We start from the raw sequence: 24,716 nt of genomic DNA, 5'->3' as shown, positions 1-24,716 counted from the left end.
GGAAAAGCTAATAATTATTAAAAGTCATAACTTCCTCCGAGGCTTTAAGTCAGAGCCTCACACCTAGTATGCAGGAAATTGGTTCAATTAGTGTTTGAAAGGGAAGCAATAAAATATCAGAACCTAAGTGGTGCTGGTCTAACTAGCATGGTTTCCTGGGCGGCACTGCTATGTCACACCTCTGCTTACCTGTTACGATAGAAATGCACGTGGAAATGAACACAAGTCAGCAGGCTACGTATCTTACTGTGGAATTTCCATAGACTTCATGAAAAGCTTGTGATCATTTTTATTTCCTCCTGGAAGCAGTCAAGTTTTTAGAAATACAGGAATAAACCAAAATTGGAGGAGAATAAAATGACCCACGATGGGGCCAGCTCCTCTGCCTGGTGCCAAGCGGGTTTGTTATTTAGGGCAAAAAAGAAGCATAATGGAATATCTTCTTTCTGCACATACAAATAGTAAACAAGCTGGCACGTACAACCAGTAAATAAGTTGGCAGCTCTTATTCTCTTTCCTTTAGAATTCAGTACCAGACGGTTTGGTCAGGCTGGGAGGGAGCGAACTGGAACAGAAGGCTGACTGTTTTTGCACAGTGCTGTGGAGTTAATTTTCAGTAATCTAACATAGCTCGGAAGAATTGAAGCAGTGTGCGGAGATGACTTGTTTTGTCTTTCTGAGGGTCTGTATCTAGCTGCATGCAGCCTGCAGGTCTTATGTGTAAGCTCTTTGGAGCAGGCTGTGCTCCTGCCTGTATTTACGTATGTCCTGGTACCTGGGGATTCTGCTTCAGAATTGTATCTATCTTTTTGTACTGATTTCCCTGTTCTCTTCTCCCCCCACAAGGACACCCTGTATGCATACCCCTGTGGCTCTGACCACACTCCCAGCCCCATGGCCAGCCGGGTACCCTTGGAAGCAGCCCCCCTCCTGGAGAAAACAGATGCTCGACTGACAGCTGTGGCGGTGAATGTGGAAGATGGCCACACCATCGCTTTCCTGGGAGACAGCAGAGGGAGACTGCACAAGGTACGATGCCCCAAACCAGTTGTCATGCTGCCTTCGATTATGTCTGCACTGAGCCAGCATCAGGGCTGGTGCATCTGATGTGGCTGCTGCAGATATTGCTGGGCACATGCTTCGTGCTGCTGAAATCACGGTGCTGAGATTTTGGTGGGAGGTTGAAATTCTTGCACACAATCCTGGTTCCAACCGATGTTACTCCTATTCTGATACTTTGCCTGTACACCACTGTGACTCTCTTGCAGGTGTACTTAGGAGCAATGGGAGATGCACATATATACGCTTCTTTACCTATCCAATTAAACAGCGTGGTGAGTGGAGACCTGCTGTTCGACCAGCTGCAGGAGAACCTCTTCGTCATGACCCAGTCAACGGTAAGAGCAATTAAATGCCTTCCACAGAAGCTTTGAAAGAATTTGAGGTCCAGACAAACTGCTGAAGAGAGTGATGGAGGGGGCAGAGGAATGGTGTGTACAGCTAGATGTGTGCTGGGTAGCAGCTGCCTGCCGGTTCAGCTTACTAGGCCAGGGCCTGACCTTCTGCAAAAGCTGTAGGAAGTGTGGAGGAAGTCCTGTTACCTTAAACCACGGCCCGTTTGCACATGTGTTTCCATAAATTGGTCAGGCTGACTTGTATCGGTTGAATCAGCAGTGATGGTGTGCTGAGTCTTGCAGATGAGCTCAAGCTGTGTAAGGAACCATACAAGGCACCTTTCCATCTTCTGTAGTTCTCTTTGTGCCTGGTGGTAGCAGAAGAGGCATTGTGATTCCTCAGGCTGCTGGTACACACTGGTGTCTGCTGAGCAGAAAATCCTGCTATGGATACTGTATTTGAGAGGATTTGTACAACACTCAGATCAGCTTCTTGAGCAAGAAAGAAAAGGATCCTCCTAGCAAAAGGAAAGCAACCCTTGAGTTATTCTGTCTGAAGGAAAGAACAAATTAAAAAATGAGTGTGCTGGAAAACCACTGCTTCCCTTTACCCACCCCCGCCATGTGCATTTTGAGATACTCAAATTTTGCAACACTTCAAAGGAGGAGTTGAAATCTGTGGGTGGAAGAAGATTAGGGAAATCTGAAGTATATCCTTAAAAGTAATTATTCTGTCAGTTACAAAAAAATGCAAATTACATGATATACTTAGCAAAAGCAATAGGTTAAGGATTAAGGGAGATTTTAAAGTAACTGAGAGCATGCTAGCTGAAGTGTAGTATCTGATTAAAGAGAAAGCAAGAGGCTGAAATCAGCAAGAATAGTAGTTAAAGCATGCTGCAAGTCTAGCTTACCCCAGGCAGCACAAGGTTTTGTTCCACATCAGTCAGGCATCTTGTCCACTTCCAGTCAGAATGATAGATCTGCCAGGTAGAGCTGGGCAATAGGGCAGGTGCCATCAGAGGCCTTTATAGAGATGACTACATAAAGTCATCTGTTGCAAGAATTGTCACGGGTAATGCTACAGCAATGCACTGTGTGTTTCATTGTCTCTGTAGAGAATGATGTTCACGTGTATTTCGTCAACGTGTAAAATAGGAATCCAGATGGGCTCTGGAAATGTCTTCCTTTTTTCTTTAGTTTTATGCAGTGTTGAAAATTAGCATGAGTTTCAGTGAGCATGTCAACAGTGGGACTTGCTAACTAGGCAGAAGAAGCCATAGACCTGGGGCTTGCTTTTCCTGTGCTGTGTTTTCATAGATTTCTTTCTCTGACAGGTGGTAAAGGTTCCCATACTGGAGTGTTCCCTCTACTTGGACTGCGAATCCTGTCTGGCACTGAAAGATCCTTACTGTGGCTGGTGTGTCCTTCAGGGACGGTAAGATAGATCCCTGGTCACCTGCAAGGTTTTTGGAGGAATAGTGTTTAGGAATTATCTCCACTTACTCTCTTCCTTATGTCTGTGCCTCAACCTACATCTGCATGCTTTTCTTTTACTTTTATCCCCTTCATGAGATATATTTGGCCTACAAATTCACCCTCTGCCTCCCTAAAACACCACTACAAGTCACAGTTGCACATAGGTGTCTGTCAGTTGCTTTTTGGGCTTTGGTTACAGCTCACGATGCTCCCGTCTAGTGGATTTCAGCCTGGTTTTAGTCTGACTGCAGCTCATACTGCCTTATTTCACTTAGCTCTTCTGGTGTCACGTTTGTGTTTGGTACTTTTTTACTTCTTGCTCCCCTACTGATGTTGCTTAACGAGACGTGGTTTATTCCAGCACGTCTGTCTGCTTGCTGGCTCTGTCTCCCTGCAGAACGCCTCAGGAACTGGTTTATGGCCCTTGAAGCCCAACAAGTGCCTACCCATCTGTACGCGCTGGCAGCAGTTCCACCTTCATTATGGGAGGTGGTGGGAGGCTGCAACTTCCGTGGCTTGTGTAGCAGCTTTCCGGAGACTCTAGCAAGGCTTCAGAGAGCCAGCATCAGCTTGGCAGTTGAACATGTGTCCTGCTAGGGCTGTGCAGATCTCTCACAGGGCTTCTTGCTATTTCTCTGCAGGTGCAGCCGTCGCTCTGAGTGCTTGCGGTCCAGGCTGAGTGAGCAGTGGCTCTGGAGCTTTAACTCTACACAGCAGTGTCTCTCTGTCCAGTCACTAACTCCAGCCAATATCAGCAGAGAGGAAAAGAGAAATGTGAGCAATGATGGTTCTCTGTGACATTTGAGCATGTAGAAAGTCCCCTGCAAACTCTGAGAGGCCACAAGTCTTCCTGTTGCTTCCAGTAGGGTACTGAATCCCTGTGCCTCGCACATCTGCCTTGCATAAGGAACTGAAGTTGGCTGTCCCAGAAAATACATATTTTTTTTCCTATAAATCTAACTGTTTTTATCTGCTAATAGAAAGTTACTAGGTATTCTGGAGTATTTGATGGCTGCTTGGGTGAGGTCCTTCCTTGGCTTGATATCTATAAGGCACCCCTGTCTGTGCATTCAGAGGGTTTCTGATGCTTTCTGTCAGGAAGATCTAAAAGGAGCTACACAAAGTTATGGCTTCGGTCTGGCATCAGCTGGCAGAAAAGCTGAGGTACTGCAGTGTTTTGAAGGCTGTCATTGTGTCAGGAGGTGGCAAGAATCTGTCTTCTGCTAGAGACTTGAGCAAAGGAGGGAAATTGCTAATTGCTTGGTGGATGCCAAGTTGAGTTTGGGAATGGCAAGAGATGAACAGAGCAGAAAGCCCTAGAAGGTATTGTAGGAAAATGGGTGTGTATATAGATAACTGCTTTATAGGGCTTTTGCTTTGAAAAAGTAGAGCCAGAAAATTCGATGAAATGGAAGAATGTGTTTAGAGGGCAAGATATTTACTGGATGTTATTGAATTGGCAGATATTCCTGGCTATCTCGGACTTACCTTCTCTACATGAGGAAGAATTCTACTCGTGTTACTTTGAAGATTATGAAAGCCCAGCAGTTCTGACAGAGTCAGGAATCATGTGTCCTTCGCCAGATCCCAGCCAAGCACCAACCTTGCCAGCAGGAGCAGGTCAGTGAAATGCTTTAAACGGAGCGTGTTAGCTCAGATAACACTGTCAAGAGAAAGTACGTTTTGGGTCCGTCAGAGTGCCAGGATTAACAGCCATGAATGTACATGGTCTGTCAGCAGGTGTTCATTTCATTCTGTCATAATATCTGTTTGCTTGCTACTTGTGTGTCACACACATCCTGTGCTATTCTGGGCTGTTGCCAGATTCCGATGCCAAATTCTGGTAGTTGGAAAGGAGATCCTTCTTGAAGGGTTGTATGCAAATCTGAATATGATCTAAAATGCACTCTACAGTGGTGGCTGGCTTGGCAGTTTCTATCATAAATCTGGAGAGAGGACTCTTAAATGCTGCCTTTTTCTTTCTTTCTTTCTTTCTTTTTTTTTAACCAAATAAAATGCAAACCTTTTGAAATCCACAAATTAATGGGAGAAGGAAGTACCTGTAAGGGAAGGCAAGAGGAAACCCACAGCCCTTAAAAAGATTAGAAATGAATCCGCAACGCAGCAAAACCTCAGAAAATACACAGCTTTCTATTACTGTGAACAATAACTGGCTAAATATTGCTAATTGGCCACTCCGAAGCACCTGGAAAGTTCTCAGTTTATAGCCTGTGCATTGGATTTTGCCCAGCCTGTCAGTGTCAGCTTTGATGAGCTGATCTCTTCAGAGAAATTGTTCATCTAAATTAAAAGGCAGGTGCCGCCTGGGAATCATTCCACATAATGCACCTAAATAGCTAAACAGATTTACTATACGAGTATGCAGCTGGCTAATAGGTCTGAAACAATCTCCATGGACGTAATGTGACAGCAGACCCCAGCTAGCTGAGTTGTTCAAACTGAAGCGTCTTGTTTTCTCAGTATTTGCCTGTTGGCTTTCACACTGCCTGGCATGAACCACCCAGGTCTCCCCTCAGGGTGGCCAGGCACAAAGGGGAAGGCTTCGTGCACTACCACTGTGGGCAGAGTGAGCAGGATTGGCTTCCCCATTTAGATCTGCAAATGTTGACTTGAATTTAAACTGGAAATGTCAGCATAGATAAAGCCACAATCTAATTTTCACAATTAAGTGCTGTACCTATGTAATTTTCATGTTGCTTCTCTGAAGCTAAGCAAATTGCTTCTGTTTTCTAGCCTGAACTTAGTAACTTTTCTAGCCTAAACTTATTCCTGGATGCTTGTGTCCATTTGATCTTATCTGTTGTTCTGCTTCTGGAGCTCTTTTCTCAGTCAATGAACTATGGTCAGGCCTTCTTAGCACAGAGTTTTGCTGTGTTATCTGTGCCAACCTTCTCTTCATATTCTTTCATTACACAGGCGCTCTTTCTCTCTCTCTCTCTCTCTCTCTCTCTCACTGTCTTTCTAGCCCTTCTTTGGAGCAATTTTGTGCCCTACTAAGATGAATCAGATTTTCGTAACCAGAATCATACACTGTTTTCTGAATGAGGTCTCATTAGGGCCTCATGCGCTGGTACTTTCCCACTCCTGTTTAAAATGCTTTTCCCACCTCTGTAAAACATTTGCCTTTTTTTCAGCTTTGATTTAAAGGTTGCATACCTGTTCATCTGTCACTTTAAGCTGATGAGCCCCATACTGGTAGCAGAAAGTCTTGCTCTTAACTTGCAAGCACTCAACTTTGTCTTCTCAACTGTTGAACAGCGTCATTGGCAGTCATGGGAAACAATGGGCTTTTTGGATACAGGAATATTTATAAATATGGTGTCATAGCCCTGAAATGCTGGGAGGTGTTTGCCCTTCCACCACTGCCAGATGCAGTCACCTTTATAGCAGCGGGGGGAGTTGGCAGTACTGAAGTGACTCCTGCCTTCAGCTGTGTCTGATACCCACCTTTTCTCCTAATCCTGGGGTTTCACACACACCTCATCACCTGTTTTACTAGTATAATGTCTCACTTGTCGCCCTGTCAGGTACCAAGTTTATGCCTGACTGATCCTCCACCAGACAGAGTAGCTATTTTGCTGTATTCCAAACTTTTGCAAGTGAATCCTGCTTGCAAAAGGAGGTCTGAACTCTATGAGAGGAACAATGGGCAAGCTTCTTATTACCTGCTTTTATAGCAAATTGTCTCGGCGAAATTGCAGTGCCTAGAGTTCAGCAGAGCATGCAGTATGCTCCTATTACTTAGAGTCCTAGCGCTTAATTCTAGGGTTGAGGGCATCTGACTGGAACGAGATTAACTGGCTTCTTTAGTAGTCATACGCAAAGCATCTTTGGGCTCATGCTATCAGCTGTAGTTAGTTATGACCATCTCTGCAGTTATTTGGTCTATAAGAAAGCAGTGATAATCTCTTTCCCAAAGAGAGTCTGGCTGTCCTGAAGCTTGTACTTAACGTGAGACCTGGGTTCAAAGCAAATAAGCCTTCAGTCATTGCAAGTGAGATTACAAGTCTTGTAAACTCCTCCACTGACTCACTTCTCAGTCTGGACATAAAACAAAGATCTCAAGGTGATAGCAGTACGTGAAGTGTGTGCTGGTTCTAAGAGTTGGGGTTTAGAGTCGTAGAACGGTGAGGAAAGGAAGAGAAGGTTGGCTTATTTAGGGCTAGAAAAATTCTTTGTGTCTGAAGAATTTACAAAAGATTTTAATTACTGAATAAATTTCACAAGAACGTGTGTTGAAGCCCTTTACTTCTGGAAAAAATAATCAAAAAATATGTAATAAATTTTGTCGGTATTTAATCATGGAATCATGTGTTTTCCCTTGAATGACAAAGGATGTCAGTCAGCTTTGAGCCTGGAATGTCACTTCTTCCTCTAATATGTGATATGTGGAGGTGATGGTGGAGTGCAAACGAAGCACTGATGATGGATGGCAAACGAAGAGGAAGGGATCTTCAGAGCCATCTTTCTTCCCCTGGGTTGGCAAGAGCTGTCATAAACTACTCCTGAGCAACTTGTCCAGCCAGTTTTTAGTGTCCATAGGGTAATCTGGTGATTGAGATGCTGGCAGCATGGAAGGGAAGCTGTCTCCAGGTGTCTTCCCTAAAGCATGCTCTGTCTTTTTAACAGTGTGGCAGTCTTACGGTGGCTCCATTTCTAAAAAATTTTTATTTTTGCTTTCAGATCATGTCACCATAAAGCTTGTAGTGCGTTTCCATGACATCTTCATTGCTTCTGTGGACTTCTCTTTCTATGACTGTGCTGCAGTGGCCCTGCTATGGAAATCAGCACCGTGAGCACCTGCTTTTTCTTGTCTGTAGTTGTAGGGAGGGTGGCTGTCCTGTCCTGGCTCATCTTAGCAGCTGCTTTTCTACCACTCTTCCAGGTGCCAGAAGTGTGTGAGCAGTCCCTGGGGATGTAACTGGTGCATCCAGCAGCACCTCTGCACCCACAAGGCAGCGTGTGAGGAAGGAATCATCATCTACAATGAAAGGGTGCGTCCCCTCCTCAGTCCATCAGGGGTGAAGCAGCCTCTTGTGAGACATTGCTATGGGGTGTAATGTGGAGTGTTTTTCTTCCTTGGGTTTTATTCTGCATTTCTCTTCTTTCTTTCCTCTCACCCTGCCATGTTGTTTTTCTCTAGGCCCAGCTGCCAACTTCAAGCGTGTTTCCTTCTTCAGCAGCTCCCCTCACCAAATCCTCTACCGTAGCCCCTATGGTGGCCACAAAACCCATCACTGTGCGTGTGGTACTGAGCACTGCGTCCCACACAGAGCCCAACCACGTCACTCCCTCTGCGACCTCAGATTCAATGACTGAGCCTACAGAAACCTTCCTCTACACATCCTCAACTCTTTCAACTGAAGCAGCATCTCTCCAGGCTGTCACAGAAGCCCCCCTGCCACCACCAGCAGACAAACCTGCTGTCACTCTGCCAGACACAACTTCTCCTGCTGCATCTGTCCTCACCAGTCTGTCCAAAAACGGGGATCACGCAGCCCTGCCCACCGCAGAGCCAGCCACTGCCCAGGAGCCGTGGGGCACCGACCCACCCACCACTGCAGTAGCTACTCCTCTGCTCACAACCGCACCAGCAGTGACACCTTCCCCTCACGTCACCAGTTTCAGGTGGCCTCCAAATTCTTTTCCTACCACCGAAGCCCAGACGTCTGCCATGCCATCTCCCCAGCCTCGCAGCGAGGTGCCAGGGGAGCCTGCTGCCTCTGATGACTCTCCTGGTTTCCTGGGAACCGAAATTCCTGCTTCGGAGCTCCCGCCGTCAGCTCCCCCAGACTGGCTGCTGGGGGAAGACACGGAGCTCCAGGACACGGAGGACTGGATGGATTTGCTGCAGGCTGAGAATGAGACGTCTCCCTTCTCTGCTTCCACTCTTCTGTCGGGTGATGGAGATTCTTCAGAGAGGGATGTCCCTGACTTACCCAGGATCCTCCACCCTGACCTCGACTATCAGTATGATGCCCCTGGGTTTTGGGAGGAGGTAAGTTGCTGGACTTCAGAATCTGCAGTTTAAGGCTGTAATGCTTTGAAATTTTGATAGATTGCTGATCTAATATTTCAGCACATAAGGGAGGTAGTGGTCTCAGAGAAAGTAGCGGCTGACCACTGTAAATGCAGGGTGAGAAGTGGCAGCCTGAGGAAGAAAAACACGTGGGAGATTCTCAGGTCTTGTAGAAAAGCTGCTGGCCTGAAGGTGGCAGCTGCTGTGATGTCCAGCATATTCACAGCTTTCTGCTGTTCACCACTTTGGGCTGGTGCGTTGCCTTCCTGTAACTCATAGTAAAGAAGCACTGATGTTTCTTTGTCCAGGCAGGGCTTTATTTCTCTGTTTGCCTATTGTTTCTCTGATTTCCTCTATCATAGGTATGAAAGCCGCTCTCTCTAAAGATGTATTTGTTTTCAGAATGAAGAGTTTAGCTGGGGTCCTGGTGCGTGTCCCTGTGTGCAGGGAATCCAGGGATCTTCGCTGTTTCCAGTCAACGTGGCAAGGAAGATAACCCTGCTAGGAAAGAACTTCCACCTCTACCAGGTAGTTAGCTGCTATTTCACCTTAGCATTGAGGAGCGACTGACTTGGGGGAATAAGAAATTAGGTAGTTGGATTTACTGGTGGGTAGGAGGGCATGCAGAGAAAGGAGGCTACACGTGTGCACCAACCTGCTGCAGAAATCTGCACGTATTTGGATTGTTGCACCTGTGCTACACTGTAGATGGCAGTTCTTGGAGTAACTTCCTGCTGAATCTCTGCTGGTTGCTTGTGTCTCCATATGCTAAAGATAAGTTATCTGTTCCCTTTCCTTTCTGGCCTGGTAATGTTGATGTGATGTGGTGGCTATTCCTGTCGTACCTGAAGCCTCCACAGTGGGGAAAACCGGCCCTTGGAAGCTTCGTTCCCTGGGTGTGTCTCTGATAAAAATTCTTTGCCTCTTAAGACAGAAGGCTGATTTAGTAACCTTTTACAAACAACCGCCTCAGAACATGCAGCCCACAGACTAATTGTTACTTTATATGCTAAACCTGATATACTTCACTGCTCAGAGCAGCAGAGCTAGTTACAGATGCATGTCCTTTTTCTGACAGAACATGCCCAAGCAATTCAATGGAAGGTTTACAGGAGAGAGAAGAAAAAATACACTTAGTGTTTTTGAGGTGCACTGTGTACTCAACTCTTCATTTCTGAGCTAGTGTTTCAGAGTTGAACAAGCATAACCTCACAGTCCCACTGTTTTTTCTTTAATTCTTCCTCCTGTGGAGACTTGTCCCTACACTGACATACATATGCTGCTCCTGTCTACGTGTTTTGTATTGGTTTGATTCTTTTTGTACATGGAGACAGTAAGAGTGTAGAGAGCCTTCAAATATAGCATAGAATTTGGCATAACAAAGGGAATGACAGGAGCACACTGCCTGCACAGTAAGAGGCTTTGTAAAAGGTGCTGAATTGGAGTGCCAGGAGCCTGCTGTCATGTAGTAGGAAGCTCCACGTGATTAGGAAATGGTGCTGTATAAATCTTCTCCTCTGTAGGACCAGCAGTGGGACTATGAGTGTGTCCTGAATTTGGAGGGGAGGATAATGGTGATGGATGCTTATGTGGAAAGGGAAGAAACCAACCAGTCCCTGTGTTATATCACCTGCCAGCTGAACCAGGTGAGTGCTTGCGACGTGTGATGCCATTTCACAGGTTTCACTGGTACTGGTTTTGCTCAGCTTGTTTATCCGACAGGCTAGGAGGCAAGCTCTTTGGGGAAAAGACCATATTTTGCTAAAACATTTATACAGTATTTATCATTATAGTGCTCTGTGGTGGTGCTGCCTGGCAGTACTGGTGCTTCAGCTTGCAGAAAAATTGTGCAGCCTGAGCCCCGAGATCTGTTGCTGCATTCAATGTGGCACAGAATGGTGCTGGCTCAGAATCACCACTCGTTGCGACCTGCCAGGACACTGCAGCCTCTGCTATAGCTTGAGCCTCTGCTGTCTGCAGTTTCTGGGTCGTGGCTTTCTCAGTGGTGGTTCTTTTGTGAAAAGAAAAATGCTATTAATGCCATTTTTTCTCTTGGTGGTGAAGGATAGCCTGTGGATTGTAAGAATAACAGGTGCAATCAATCAAAACAGCAATTTACATTTCTGGATTGTGTGTAGATTTTCCATATGGCAAGATTTGCAAGCAGAGGTGGTATTTTTAGTTCACAAATTCGTATATTCAAGGGAGAAGGAACAACATAGGCTTTTGCACACACAAGCCGTGCGGACCAATTATAATGCTACATCTTCAGCTCAGCTGAAATTGCAGAAATGCCAGCTTGAGCAGTTTTTTGAGCAGGTGGCTTGTAATTAGAAATCAGACATTTCAGAATGCATTTAGAAAGTTAGACAAGTATTGGCACGAGCACGCACTTGTTTTCAGTGTTCTTCCTGGTGAACCAATGTCAGCTGCTCTTTCTAGAGGAAAACGGTGCCTGAGTGAGCCAGCGAGGACAGGTCTGTGCTGCCACTGCCTGAGCAGTGCTGCCTCAACTGTGTTCACAGGACGCTCCATACAGGCTGTGCCTGCTAATGATCTGTGCAGGATGGGTGTTGATTTTGTTCTTTGTTTTTCCAACCTCTTCAGCTGGCTTGTTTGTGCCTCCATTAAGTCCTTTGCCTTCATGGTCCTTGTCTTTGCAGTACAGCTACACAGCACCTCAACTCGAATTCAATGCTGTGGTGTTTGTGCAGAGGAGACGACACCTCCGAGTGGACAGTGCTGCAGATCTCCACGGTAGGAATGCAAAACTGCTTCAGCAGAGACAGCAAGTGGGATGGAAGGGAATCAAGGAATCCTCAGGCTTTTTGCATCTGTAGTAGTCCTATCACAGGGACTGAGGCAAACACACAGCCTCGGTTCTATCAGTTCTCACAGAGAGAGGAGGTGGAGGGGTTTCTTTGTAAGACACCAAGTGCTGGAATATTCTGTGCCTTAGGGGCTGCTTTCAGATGCCTCTGAACGTTTCTCTTTTGCAGTGACTTTTTACAACTGCTCTGTGGGACACACCGATTGTAGCCGCTGCCAAACAGCTGACTCGAAGTACAACTGTGTGTGGTGTGGAGGCAGCAACCCCAGCTGCATCTTCAGGGGCTCCTGCAAAGAAGAGATAGAAGACCTGTGTCCAGCACCACTCATTCACTCTGTGAGTAACCCGCTCACCAGTGCACTGCACCTGGGGCAAGGAGGGCTGCATTCTCTGGTTGAAACCAGAGGTCTGTGAACTCCGAGTGAACAGTGCACCTCAGCAGGACATTGGCCATCAGAAGAGCAAGATAATCCTATTCTGCTCTGAACTCTCGGTGGCATGAGGATGCTAGATTTGTGCTGGGCTTTCACTGTACTCATAAAGACCATTGGGGAAAGATGCATTTGTATGTCATGTGAGCTGAAACTGGCATGCCAGAAGGAGCTGAATCATTCAGAAGCTGGAAAGGGTCCACAAGTTGGATCCCCCAGCTGCTCTGAGCCAGAGCCTGAACCAGGTTGGCCCAACTGAGCCTGGGGTAAAGGAGGGCAAATCCTAATGATAATGGCACAGCAGGGATGTGAAAGGCATGACAGGTTACCGAGATTAATGATTTTTGTCTGTTTATTTTAAATGTCTCTTGCTAACTGCCACATGACAAGTGTCTGTAGCCATGTGTCCCTTTTGCTGTCAGCTTGTCCTCCCTCCAGTGGCACACAACGTCCATGTGCTGCATCTTGTCGTAGTTCACCTTGGATGCTGCTGAGGGACAGAGCTTTGAAGTTTGTGCAGCATGTGATTCATTGTCGTACTGATGCTGAGAGGGTAATGGTGCTTGCTGCTTCAACACCAGTAACATTTATCAGCTTGTGCATTCCCACTCTTCAGTAGAGATGCCCTGCGGAGTGGTCAGCATGGTGATGAGAAGGCAAAGCAGGGCAGTCCTTGCCTGTAGAAGTCTAGAGTGGACTCATACCCTCTGGGGAACTGCTGGCAATGGTGAGGTATAGGAAAGAAAGCTCTGATTGTGGCGTTCTTTATGGCCTTTCTTCTGAGGATGCAGCCTGGTTCTAGTCCCAGCCACCAAAGGGAATCATCAGCAATGGCCAGACCAGGCAGAATTTGCAGTGGGGCAGTTGTGAAGGGCCTGGTGCTGTAGATCAGTCACCAGGCTGAGGAGGTCTGAGATACTGTGACACTTACACGTGCGCGGGTGTCTTTGCAGGTATACCCCCTGTCTGGACCAGTGGAAGGTGGCACTAGAATCACCATCACTGGCTCAAACCTCGGGCAGAAACATCAAGACATTGCAGAAACTGTCACTGTTGCAGGAATTCCTTGTGCCGTAGATGCTCAAGAGTATGAGATCTCTAGCAGGTAGAGTATGTGTGAACCTTCTCCCAGAGACAGGCGCTGGCTTTTCCCTTGGCTGCTGACACCAGGCTGAGATTTCGTTGCCTTTGCTGTAGCAGGTATCGAGCCTTGCCCATTCCCCAGGGAGTGCCCCCGAGTAAGGTCGCTGTCTGATTAGTTATTCCTCAGGCAGTGACCTTGGGGAGATAAGTTTCTGTACAAGGCAATGACCCAACAGTGCTGCAGTGTACGGAACACAGCTAGCCGGCTCAGGGAGTCACGGGCTCAGCTGCAGTTTTGTGGGTGTCTCTGTCACAGCTTCCTTTCAGTAACGCACAGGACATGGCTTGTTATAAGTGTCACTGCCAGGAAAATATCCTGGCCTTGTTAACGCAGGATGAGGATGGGGATGTGTGGTTGGAGGTACAGCACAATTCCTGCCTCTGCTAGAGCAGGCACACCCCAAGGTGTTTTCCTTCACTTTCTAGCCAGACCTCCACCTCCCTGAACAAATCCAGTGAAAGGACCCTCGTAGCCAGGGACTGACAGGGGAGTCCTGCTGAGCCCTGTGCCACGCTTTGTTGGCTAGCAGGGCATGGCAGCTCGTGGTGCCTGTAAAAGTAGTGACTATGGGAAGGATGAGAAGGGGCAAGAGAGGTCCTGCTGAATCCAGCTAACGTCAGTGATAAAGGAAATTGGGTAGTTGTGTGTCTGGTCAGGGAAGGACCATACAACAAGCAAGTGTAGTCAGGTGTTTAGAGGTGTGACTGGAACAGCTAGGAAGCAAAGAAAGAAATATTTGTACAGTTGGCCTATGGCAGGACAGGTAGGTGGGAGCCTTGGACAAGGGAGGCAGAGGAGCCAAGCAACCAGCAGGAGATGAGGAGAGAAGAGCAGAGCAATTGTGAGTAACCTCTCATCAGAGCTATCACAAACCCATTTTTCCATTCCATGGTAGCAGTAGCTGTAGCACCCTTCCCCTGGGAGCAAGGTAAGATCCTGCTGGGAAGTGGCCTGCTGTGTTGAGCAGTGTTGTCCTGTCTGTGCTGCTTGTTTGTCTGGATCCATCTGCTTTCTGTTTTCATCCTAGAATTAGAGCGTAATCTTTCTTGGGTGGCACTGTCTTTGTTCTGTATGTCACCTGGCATCCCAAGGTCCTAGCTTGGGACTGGCTCCCTGCCAGTCCCTTCAGATTTCTGGGCCTTTTTGGTTGGGGGCATGTAACTTTGAACTTGGAACCCACTCCTGAGCAAGGCCCAGACAAAATTAATCTCATACTGCATAGGGAATCTGGCAAAGCCTGCTGCAGAGCAAAGTTTTTCTGATAGTAAATCAGTGCTCAAACAGGGCAGCAAGGAATCGTATATTAGAAGAATAACCTGATTTTTTTTGCATTGTCAGCATCTCCCATACCAAATTACAGCTGGAAAATGGACAGGGAAGAATGGGTGGTGCACACAGGGAGGGCTGGCAGATCCCAGAGGCTGCTGGCTAAAGACCAGCTAGACCTACAGCTTTGAGTTTGTTTTCTGCATCAGACACAGTGCTAATGTGTGGCTTGAGGTCACTCCACATGTGTCTGATGTGATCTGGACTGTAGCAGAGTTCTTGGCCTCTTTCTGCATCTGATGTAGTGGGCTTCCTCCTGTCTGTCCCTGAAGAAGTGATCTTGGATAGGATGGGCCCGTTTGGAACTGTCCCCTGTTTTTTTCTGCTGCACCTAAACTGGCTTTTAAAGGAGTTTTTCCACGTTCAGTGGTGTATTCTGAGCATGTGATAAGGCTGAAAGAGAAGGGAGCTGTGGTTGCTAGGTGGTTTTAGAACACGATGCAAAGGATACAGCTTGTTTTCTCTTCCGTGCTGTGACGCTGTTCTTGGATTGTCCTGCAGTATCGTCTGTGTCACTGGCGGGAGCTGGACGGAGAGATTTGGGCACGTGGTGGTGGAAGTGCCTGGAGGAGGACGTGGAGTCTCTGGGCATATTTTCACCTATCAGGTAATGTGGCTATTGCTTCTTTTATACCTCTCCCTATTCTTCCAGTATTTCTGCTGAAGAGCTGCCAATTGCATGAACTTACGGCTCTCTATCAGAAACTTGGTGCTGGTGTTTTTATCCAATTTATCTGGTCTTTTAGTTCTGTTTTCTTTGTTTTCCTTCCCTGTTGTTAAGATTATAAGAACAGATGTATTGGATTGTATGAAGGTTTCCATAGTCTAGTGAGGTTTTTTTGTTTGTTTGTTTTTTTGATGGTGGCAATGTAAATGTTTAAAGAGGAAAAATACTAAGTACTTCTCTGATTTGGAGATTTTCATTGGTGACTGTTAAGACTTGTAACCTTCCTTTTATTAATTTGCAAATTGCTGCTTGAAAAGTTCTTACTTCTGACCTTCAGCAGCTGGTGGCAGTAAGTCCAGTGTATGTAGAAGCTTCCTATTATTTTTAAACACCTTTCTGATAAATTATCGATATCTTAAAATGCAGCAAGTATGAAATATTTAAGTAATTTTAAGTTAGTTACTCACATTTCAACCTTGCTGTACAACTTACAGTTGTATTAGCCAAGTTGCATGTCTCACATTTCCCCTGGGAAGAGGAAGGATGTCTGAAAAGTCTTAAGCTGTTACATTTTGCTGTATAAAACCATTTTGTATATTGGATTGTGCTTGTTATTGCTCTTTGCTTTGCTTTTCTTATCACCATTTGAGGCAGGGTGATTAGAACTGCATACTTACATTCAAGATGTGAGTGCAACAAGAATTTGTACTATCATATATATATATATATATTTAATTCTCAATTCCCTTCCCAGGAATTCATAAGGCTTGGTGTGTTTTTATTGGGATCTGTGCTTATAGAGTTGTTATAGGCACTAAAGCACTCCTGAATGGGTTATTTCAAAGCTCACAACTGGGCTGGCTTCGTTGTTGTAGTCTGTCTGCTCCTTCTCATTTTATGTATCTTGCTTTTCATTTATCATCTGTCAGTAGCGACTTACTTGCGCCACTCTGTTGCCTGGTTCCTCTTTTATTTTTTTTCTGCACCACCTGGGACTAAGTCATCGTTAGTGTGAATAATTTATCAAATTTCATTTCTCCTTTCCAGGTGACCTAACAGCATGCTTAGCAGCTCAGGCCTTAAGACAAATTCTTAAGGCTCCCTGCTGGTAATCTCTTCATCTACTAGACAAACAGACAATTTATTTGCTGCCTTGTATTTCCTAACTTGAGTTATTAATCCAGTTACTGATCTGAACAATCCCTTTGAACTGTTAATCCTAGGGTTTGTGTGTGAGGCGCACAGCTCTGCTGTCTGCAGCATCTGTCTGCCTCTTGCATTGTGGAAAGACAAGTCCCTGATTCGCATTTCTTGCTAGTGTGGTTGATCCCTCCTCTCCTGGTGCCATTCCATAGCAAGGCAGCAGCTGGAGCCTAGCTGAGGACTGTATGTGATTGGGAATCTGTAGCTTGTGTTTTCAGAGCACTGGAGATCACTGCGACTTTCTTTCCTTGCCTTATTTTGCGAGGGTCTTGTCACTCATCTCTTTTTCTTTTTTTGTTCTAGAACCCGGAGCTGAAATCCATTGTTCCAACTCAGGGCCCTAAAGCAGGAGGAACATGCCTCACCCTTCTGGGCTCAAAGCTGCTGACTGGACATCCTAGTGAGATCAGTGTCCTGCTTGGAGACCTCCCCTGCCGCATGTAAGATCAGAGCCTGCCCATGTGCTGGCTGTGCACTGCCCTGAGTTTACCCCAGAGCCCTGCAGGGTTTTCAGCATTAAATTTAGGAAAATATGGGAACAGGTTCACAGGCTGTCAGCAAAGAGCAAGGCATAGTACTATAGAGCCTTTCTCTGCAGTGGCTGTATTAATCCTTTGTTCTCTTTCTTGTCTCTCCAAGCCTCTCTGAGATGACAGAGGATCAGCTGGCGTGTCAGACAAGTCCCAGCAACGTGTCTGCAGAGTTACCAGTCACTATCAAGTATGGGGACCAGGAGCGGAGGCTGGAAGGATCCCTCTTCAGATATACTCTGGATCCCAACATCACTTTTGCAGAGCCACCTAAAAGCTTTCTCAGGTACAAAGACCAAGGGCTTGTGCCTTCCCTGAGGCTGTGTGCCACGGCAGGCAGGTGCTACAGCACCAGTGGCATCTGTTTGTTGTGCTGCACTCTGGAAAAAGCCAGGCATAAACAGAAAGGTGGGAGCATGGGACAGAGCTAATGAATAATAGGTGCGTGAGATTGCCTGCTTTTTTCTTCCAGCGGAGGGAGAGTGCTCAGAGTTCACGGATACAACTTGGATGTTGTACAGAAACCGAAGATTCGTGTTACAGTCTCTCCATCTGAACGCCGGCGCCGAGGAGTGGGGCGATGGCGCAGAATAATCCCAGACACCGAGTGCCCTGAGGGTGCTCTGTGCAGCATCCAGCAGGTAGCGTGGCAAAGTGCTCAATGGAGCTGAGGGTTCATGAGGGCTGCTGCATTGTGCTGCAAAGGTGGACTTTCTGTCCATAGGGCTTCTGGATCCCTTGCTGTTATCTGCTCAGTTCCCACTAACTAACAGTCTTGGCCACACGGAAGCGATCTCTGCCAGACTGAAAGGTTAAGCATTTTCACAGATGTTTGCATGAGTTGGGTTTGCCTCTGCTCAAAGATGTGCAGGGCTTTTTATAGGAGACAAGCAGCAGAGCAGCAGTGTGGAGATAAAGAAATCTGCAGCTGAGCCAGAGCTTGTGTGGCTCAGCGTGTCCGTGCTCCAGACTTTCTTTTTGCATAGTTCAGGTCTGTCTTTAGAGCTCCTGGGCTCTTTCACTCTGAGCTATAAAACCAGGCAGAGTTCAGTGAAATGACCAATTCCACCAACGTTTTTCTGTTCTCCAGATGTCAGTGTCCTCAGATGAGTCACTGCTTAGGTCTTGATCTGACCATCAATACTGCAGAGCTTGCAGCAGAATTTGCAGAGTTAGGGGGGATTTGGTAGCTGAAATACAACAAGGGTTTGCATTCGTAGTGCAAACAACGGAGGGCTTCCTGTTCATAAACTTGGAGGCCTTGTCTTTGTTTTTTAATCTCCCAGTGTGCTGAGAAGTAATCATCTGACATTTCATCTGGTATTCTGAGATGGTGAGGATGATGCTCTTCATATTCTTATGCATATATGAAAACTGCGCTAACTATGTAGGATTTTTTTCTATGTTAAGTCCCTTCCAGGTTTCTGTCCTACGGATATGGAGCTGAATATGCTCCCAAAGGACATGTACTACTAAAGGCTGTTTTTCCCAATATTCTTAGGAAGGCATTTGTGGCTGTGAATTCCTCTGGGGGAGAGAAAAATGGCTAATGTTCTCATCACGTGTATAAAACATATGTAATCCTACAAGGGACACTTCTTTCACAGAAACATTCAGGTTAGGAAGTCTGCAGTGCCTTGAAGGTCTTTGGTCCCCTTCTGTCAGAGCAAGGAGATCTAAAGCTGATGCTGCTCCAGATTTTGCTGCTGTGGGAGCGTTGGAGCTGATTTCCACTGCTGAAACCTAGGTACTTGCAGCAAAATCAGTGCTCTGAAGACTTTCGTTAGAGGAACATGGGGAATTCCTCAGATCTTAGGTTTTTCTCTCTACAATTAGCAGAGCTTTTCTGGCATTGCTCCAGGTAAGAGGAGCACAGACTCACCCCAGATTATGCAGGGTTTGAAAGCATTGCAGAGCTGCAAGGGAAGTCTTTAGTGTTTCACTGCTAATGCTTTTTTTATTTTCCCCCCTTTGGCATTTAGTTTGAAGAACCGTGTCTTGTTAACTCCTCCTACCTCATCCTGTGCAAGACTCCAGCCATTAACCTGCTATTACGGAGTGTCCACATCAAACTGGAATTTATTCTGGATAATTTGAGCTTTGATTTCAACTCATTGCATCCCATGCCCTTCTCTTATGAAGTCAACCCCATCCTCAAGCCACTGAATGCTGAAGACCCTGCCAAACCATATCGTCACAAGCCAGGAAGCGTCATCTCTGTGGAGGTAACACAAGAACTATCTAGAAATAACATATGCTGTACAAAGTTGTTGCTAACCTGAGGCTGTTTTAAATTGGCAACATGCAGCTTCTGAGATTTTAAAGCATTTGACAGGCTTGCAGCCTGTCACAGCACATCTGCTTTGGCCTCTGAGAAATGGCACATTAGAGGAGGAAAAAGGAGTGCATCAAAAAAGCCTCTTGAGACCATAAATCATTTAGGGTTTCATAGGGCTCATGGAAACTTACATAGTTACTTTATTTTTGTCCTAATGTGAATTAACACTATTTGTGTATGAGGTATTAGTACCAAAAAAGCACCAATACATTCTATTCTCAGCTGCCATTTTTTCATGACATCTAAAGATTCTTCTATAAGTAACTTAAGAGTAAAAAAAAAATAGGAAGAGGAAAAAAAAAGAAAAACAACGAACAGGTGGAAATAGGAAAATCATTGCTTAAAGAGGACGCAAAAGGGCAGAGTGGCAAATGTTTGTATTTTTTTTATATATATGTGAGGAAAAGGCACTTTGATATTTCTCTTCCATAGAAAGGTACTCTCTAGTCCAGTAGCAGTTAAGAAAGGTAGTTTCTGCAGCTGGAGACGTGCGCTTTCTCCACTCAATCTTTTCGATCACAGAGTGAAGATTGTTTGGCTTACAAAATTAACTTGTGCTGCCAATTCAGATGGGAGCCCAGTCAGGGAAGAAGAAAAGCTCCTCTCATCCTATGGTACTCCGTCTTCCCTGGAGCCATGGACAATACAGAGATGCTTCTTAGCTCAATTTAATGCCCTGTTCCACCTCTGTTCCAGGGGGAAAATCTAGATTTGGCCATTTCCAAGGATGAAGTTATGGCCATGATTGGGGAAGGAATCTGCGTGGTGAAGACACTAACGAGGAATCATCTCTACTGTGAGCCTCCTTCTGAGCAGCCAGCTCCGCGGCACCGCACAAAGCGGGAGGGCACCGACTTGCTCCCAGAGTTCACGGTAGGGAATCAGCAAGAAATCATGTCGTTAGTGGGTGCACAAGCAAGAAGGTAGTGATGGAAGGAGTGAGTGGGACGGGAAGTAAGAGAGAGGCAGAAATGGTGGCAAGGAGCTGCTTTTATTCTCAACTCTACCCTTAACTGCCAAACAGTGCCTGGAACAAACAGCACAGCTGGATTCAGGAGCTGTGCCATGGGATGTAGCCTTACTAGAGAGCTGTGTGCCACCTCTGCTTGTTCTGCAGAAGCTGTGTGTCTTTGCTTTTTGTTGCTGCACTGAGCTTACATCACAGCACCTGCTTTCGCTCCAGGTACAAATGGGAAACCTGAACTTCCTCCTGGGCCGAGTGCAGTATGACACAGAAAGCCAGCTCACCTTCCCACTGGAGGCACAGATTGGTTTGGGTGTTGGTGCGTCCTTTGTGGCACTCGTCGTTCTGGTCATTGTCTTCATATACAGGTGAGAGGCTGTGGCATTGTATGGGTGCTTTAACTTCTCTATGTCATTCAGTGGATGTGGTCAAGCCTGTATATTCTGGGCCTAAGCAAAGTCCTAGTTTACTTTTATTTTGTGACAAATTCTGAGCCCCTTATGTTGTTGGACGTGTGAGGCGTAGGGATGGTGTGCCTGCTCGTCACAGCCTGCATCGTGATTCATTCAGAGCACTCACCTAATGGGTGCTCCAAGGGACAGATGTAGTTACAGGACACAGTTTGGTGTCCTTTAAAGGTGGTGTTCAGTAGAAATCACCTCAACAGCATTGCCCTGGAGTCCTTGGCAGCAATGCAACAGCTGGCTAAGACCGCTGGGAACAATTCTGTTTCTTACTACAGGAGGAAGAGCAAACAGGCTCTGAGGGATTACAAGAAAGTTCAAATCCAGCTGGAAAATCTAGAAACAAGCGTTCGGGACAGATGCAAAAAGGAATTCACAGGTTAGTCACAGAGCTCCTACATTCCTGCAGCTTCAGGAAAGTTTGAAGAACCACACAGAGCCCTACCATTCTTTTCATTCCTGCATACTTGTTTGGGTAGCTCAGGACAGGCAATAGCTTTAGCCTGTGCTAGTGCATTGAAACATACAGCCAAATCTGTGTATTTCATTCTTCTCTTTAATTCAGAGCACAGTGATCTATACAGACCCCTCTGATTCTCCAGTCCATCCTCCAGACTCAGATGAAGAGCTAAAGGTCAAGACAGCGCACTTGGAGAGACCTTAAGTACAGCTAGCCCAGTCTGTGTGTAGAGCAAGTTGAGTTACACCCCGTATCTTGAGTCTGCAAACCTTGCACTTCAGCTGCCTACAGCTGTGAGCCCTTGTGTGGGGCATTTAGGGCTCTAAAATTTGTGCAAGCTACTCAGCTTGTGATCTCTAATGGGGGAAGCAGTGAGGAGCAGGAGATCCCCGGTACTTTGTGTGTAGATAATGCCGTAACCACAGATCAGTGCTGAACAGCGGCTTCCTTTTTATGGCTGGCTTCCTTTTAAAGCTGGAAGCCAGACCCTAACTGTAAATGAGAATAATCACCAAATTCACCTGCTGATTCCCAATGCAGTTTCTCCCAGCACATAGTCTAGTGGTAAATATTCTCGCAATGGGACCCCAATGTGACTCTTCCTGACAGGAAACATCATTCCTCATCTTCAGTCCCATCCTGCTGGCCCTAGTTCCTGCCTGCACTCACCTCATGCTCTGTACCATCGCTTGTGTGATCATGCGGTCAACATCACGGGCATTTCCTTTCCCCCAGACCTGATGACTGAGATGATGGACCTCACAAGCGACCTCGTGGGCACAGGCATCCCCTTCTTGGACTACAAGTCCTATGCGGAGCGCATTTTCTTCCCGGGCCACCGTGAGTCACCATTGCAAAGGGACCTGGACATCCCCGAGTGCCGGCGGCAAACGGTGGAGCAGGGCTTGGTCCAGCTCTCCAACCTGCTCAATAGCAAGCTCTTCCTCACCAAGGTAAGGTCCCTCTCTCTGCTTGCAGAATGTAATGGGGTCTGGGCCGCATTGCTGGCAGGAAGAGGGCAGTGCTCATTGAAGTTCCTTCCTGATCAGCCCCCCCTGCAGCACCACTGCTTGCAGGAGCTGTTTTCAGGGGGCTCACGCACTGCCTTGTCTCTCTCTCCACCAGTTCATTCACACTCTGGAAATCCAGCGTACTTTCTCTCCGAGAGACCGGGCCTATGTGGCATCTCTGCTCACCGTGTCGCTGCATGGGAAGCTGGAGTACTTCACTGACATCCTCAAAACACTCCTGAATGACCTTGTGGAGCAGTATGTGGCCAAGAACCCCAAGCTGATGCTGCGGAGGTGAGCGAGCCAGACATGGTGCCAGTGTTAGCTACACCAGGGGACAGAGCCTTTCTGTCCAGCTAGCAAGCTCTGAGAAAGCTCTGAGGCTGAAGTTACCCACCACAAATTCTTTTCTTCATTTGTTCTTCCGAAGCTGCTGTATGTTAGCTTTCTCTTTGTGCTCGTGTACTGCAGCTCAGTCAGATCTGCTGTTTAGAGGTCTCTGGGACTCCCAATACTGCCATGTTTGGAACCTAAATTGAAATATCTCCTGTGTTTGGATCCCCATTAGCCTCCTGTCCATTGTATCCTTCTAATCTGTACAAATTTCTCTTGTTTTGAGACCTGACAGAGGCTATCATCTATCCCCTCTGTCTTTTCTGTCATTTGGTGCCTCCTTCAGGCTGAAAAGTGCTTCAAATAAGAAGTAGGATCAAGAGCATTAACCTGACTGGTCCCTAAAGTATTTTTTTTTCCTTTTCCTTCCTCCCTTGATCCTGTATATCATTTAGCATGCTCTTTTCTCACCTTTTGTCAAAAGGAACAATCTTTATCTCCAGTTTCCTCCCTGCTGTGCACTGTGTGACCAACCTCATACTCTCTTTCAGGACGGAAACAGTGGTAGAGAAGCTGTTAACCAACTGGATGTCCATCTGCCTGTATGCATTTGTGAGGGTGAGTTCTTTGTCTCTTTGTGAAGGGGCCAAAAGAGGGGAGGCAGCCACAGCTTTGCTTTGTGCCTCACTCTTAGCTGAAATGGTGCTGGAGCCATCCCGTATTTCAGGGAAGGGAGATGCTTAAATCAGCATCGATGCCACTCCCTATTTCCAGGGAGGGGGTAGCAAGGAGAATCCCTCTGATTAGTGGCATGGAGACAGTGATGCTGTGGTCTTGTGCATCCAGCTGGTTTCTAAGCTGTTGGGTTCTGCTGGGAAGAGCCTGATGAATTTCTGCCAGGTGAAACTCCTTCCTTTCTGTGCCAGGACTCTGTTGGGGAGCCCCTTTACATGCTGTTCCGAGGAATCAAACACCAGGTGGACAAGGGCCCCGTTGACTGGGTGACAGGGAAAGCCAAATATACCCTGAATGACAACCGGCTTCTGAGAGAGGACCTGGAGTACCGGACTCTGGTAAGCACCAAAGCTTTTGTCCCCTCTGGGCTCTCTGGTGTGGCAGAGTTTAATGTCCTCCTATTTAAGTCAGAAGTACAACGTCCTGCACAATGTCCTCCCCTTTAAGGCAGAAGCACGACCTCCTAGGAGCCAGCTTTGTCCCAGCAGCATAACTCAGCAGTAGCTGAGCAAGAGCCCTGCTAAATCAGCCCTAGGCTGCTGGGAGCCATCACCACGGTAATTCGATGTATGTTCCATGCTCTGTGTCTAGAAATAAAGGGATGAAATTGCTGATGGCACATGGAAGCCTAGAGCTCCCTAGAGCTGTTAAACCGACTTCCAGCTCTCAAGGGAAGGCTGGGAACACGGTGTTTAACAACCTGTGGCATTTTGTTTTCTGAAACTCCTCCAGTGAAAGAGCTAGCTGTTAACGTGCTTTAATGCCAGGCATCAAAGGTGTAAATGTGTCACGTTATGAGTAGCAACTTTATGAGAAGCTGTGACCTTTTCTTTTGTTCCGCAGACTTTAAACGCTTTGACACAAGCAGGAGTTGCTGCAGGAGGGGCAGAGGACTCCCAAGGGATTTCTGCAAAAGTGCTAGACTGTGACACCATAACACAGGTGAAGGAGAAAATCCTAGACCAGATCTATAAAGGGACACCGTACTGTCACCGACCAGACCCAGACACCCTGGACCTTGGTGAGCAGAATGTCTTGGTGCGAAACTCAGTGAGGAAGTGGAGAAGAGTGGTCATTTGCTATCTGTGCACAGCACAATTTTCTGCTGAGCATGCAGCGGCCCTGCCCAGTGATCTTGCACTCTGGCTGGACCCAACAGGGCATGATGCAGGAAAGACTAAAAGCAAGAGGTGTAGGGGTGGGAAAGAAGCAAGTCCAGCCCCTTTGATTTCATGGTGCTTGGTGTTCTTTGCCATCTGGCCCATGGCAATGGCTTGGGTAAGGGGACAGAGGGAAAAGAAAAAGAAAAAAAAAAAAAAAAAGGCATGGAGAAGGTATGGGAAGGAAAGATAATTTCAGTTGCTACAG

General features: G+C 46.6%; 1 protein-coding gene across 4 annotated transcripts in view; it reads left to right on the top strand.

Moving 5' to 3' along the window:
* PLXNB1 (plexin B1) overlaps positions 1-24,716 on the top strand; it is a 74,252-nt gene that overhangs the window by 41,191 nt on the left and 8,345 nt on the right. For all 4 annotated transcript variants that reach the window (XM_082768226.1, XM_082768225.1, XM_082768224.1 and 1 more), the window contains 26 exons: positions 847-1,029; positions 1,269-1,397; positions 2,732-2,832; positions 3,515-3,647; positions 4,337-4,493; positions 7,578-7,686; positions 7,780-7,888; positions 8,038-8,892; positions 9,316-9,441; positions 10,437-10,559; positions 11,577-11,670; positions 11,913-12,079; positions 13,128-13,279; positions 15,146-15,251; positions 16,818-16,954; positions 17,154-17,330; positions 17,517-17,685; positions 19,027-19,269; positions 20,079-20,255; positions 20,566-20,714; positions 21,089-21,189; positions 22,006-22,223; positions 22,396-22,574; positions 23,165-23,231; positions 23,540-23,686; positions 24,192-24,369. In XM_082768226.1, coding sequence (XP_082624352.1) covers positions 847-1,029; positions 1,269-1,397; positions 2,732-2,832; positions 3,515-3,647; positions 4,337-4,493; positions 7,578-7,686; positions 7,780-7,888; positions 8,038-8,892; positions 9,316-9,441; positions 10,437-10,559; positions 11,577-11,670; positions 11,913-12,079; positions 13,128-13,279; positions 15,146-15,251; positions 16,818-16,954; positions 17,154-17,330; positions 17,517-17,685; positions 19,027-19,269; positions 20,079-20,255; positions 20,566-20,714; positions 21,089-21,189; positions 22,006-22,223; positions 22,396-22,574; positions 23,165-23,231; positions 23,540-23,686; positions 24,192-24,369 — 4,486 coding nt within the window. The remainder of the gene's footprint in view (positions 1-846; positions 1,030-1,268; positions 1,398-2,731; positions 2,833-3,514; positions 3,648-4,336; positions 4,494-7,577; positions 7,687-7,779; positions 7,889-8,037; positions 8,893-9,315; positions 9,442-10,436; positions 10,560-11,576; positions 11,671-11,912; positions 12,080-13,127; positions 13,280-15,145; positions 15,252-16,817; positions 16,955-17,153; positions 17,331-17,516; positions 17,686-19,026; positions 19,270-20,078; positions 20,256-20,565; positions 20,715-21,088; positions 21,190-22,005; positions 22,224-22,395; positions 22,575-23,164; positions 23,232-23,539; positions 23,687-24,191; positions 24,370-24,716) is intronic.

This window comes from Aythya marila (genome assembly GCF_965140915.1).
Source record: "Aythya marila genome assembly, chromosome: 10".
NCBI classification, from domain to species: Eukaryota; Metazoa; Chordata; class Aves; order Anseriformes; family Anatidae; genus Aythya; species Aythya marila.
The sequence above is the reverse complement of the archived record's forward strand: the minus strand, read 5'-3'. Positions and strand labels throughout refer to the sequence as shown.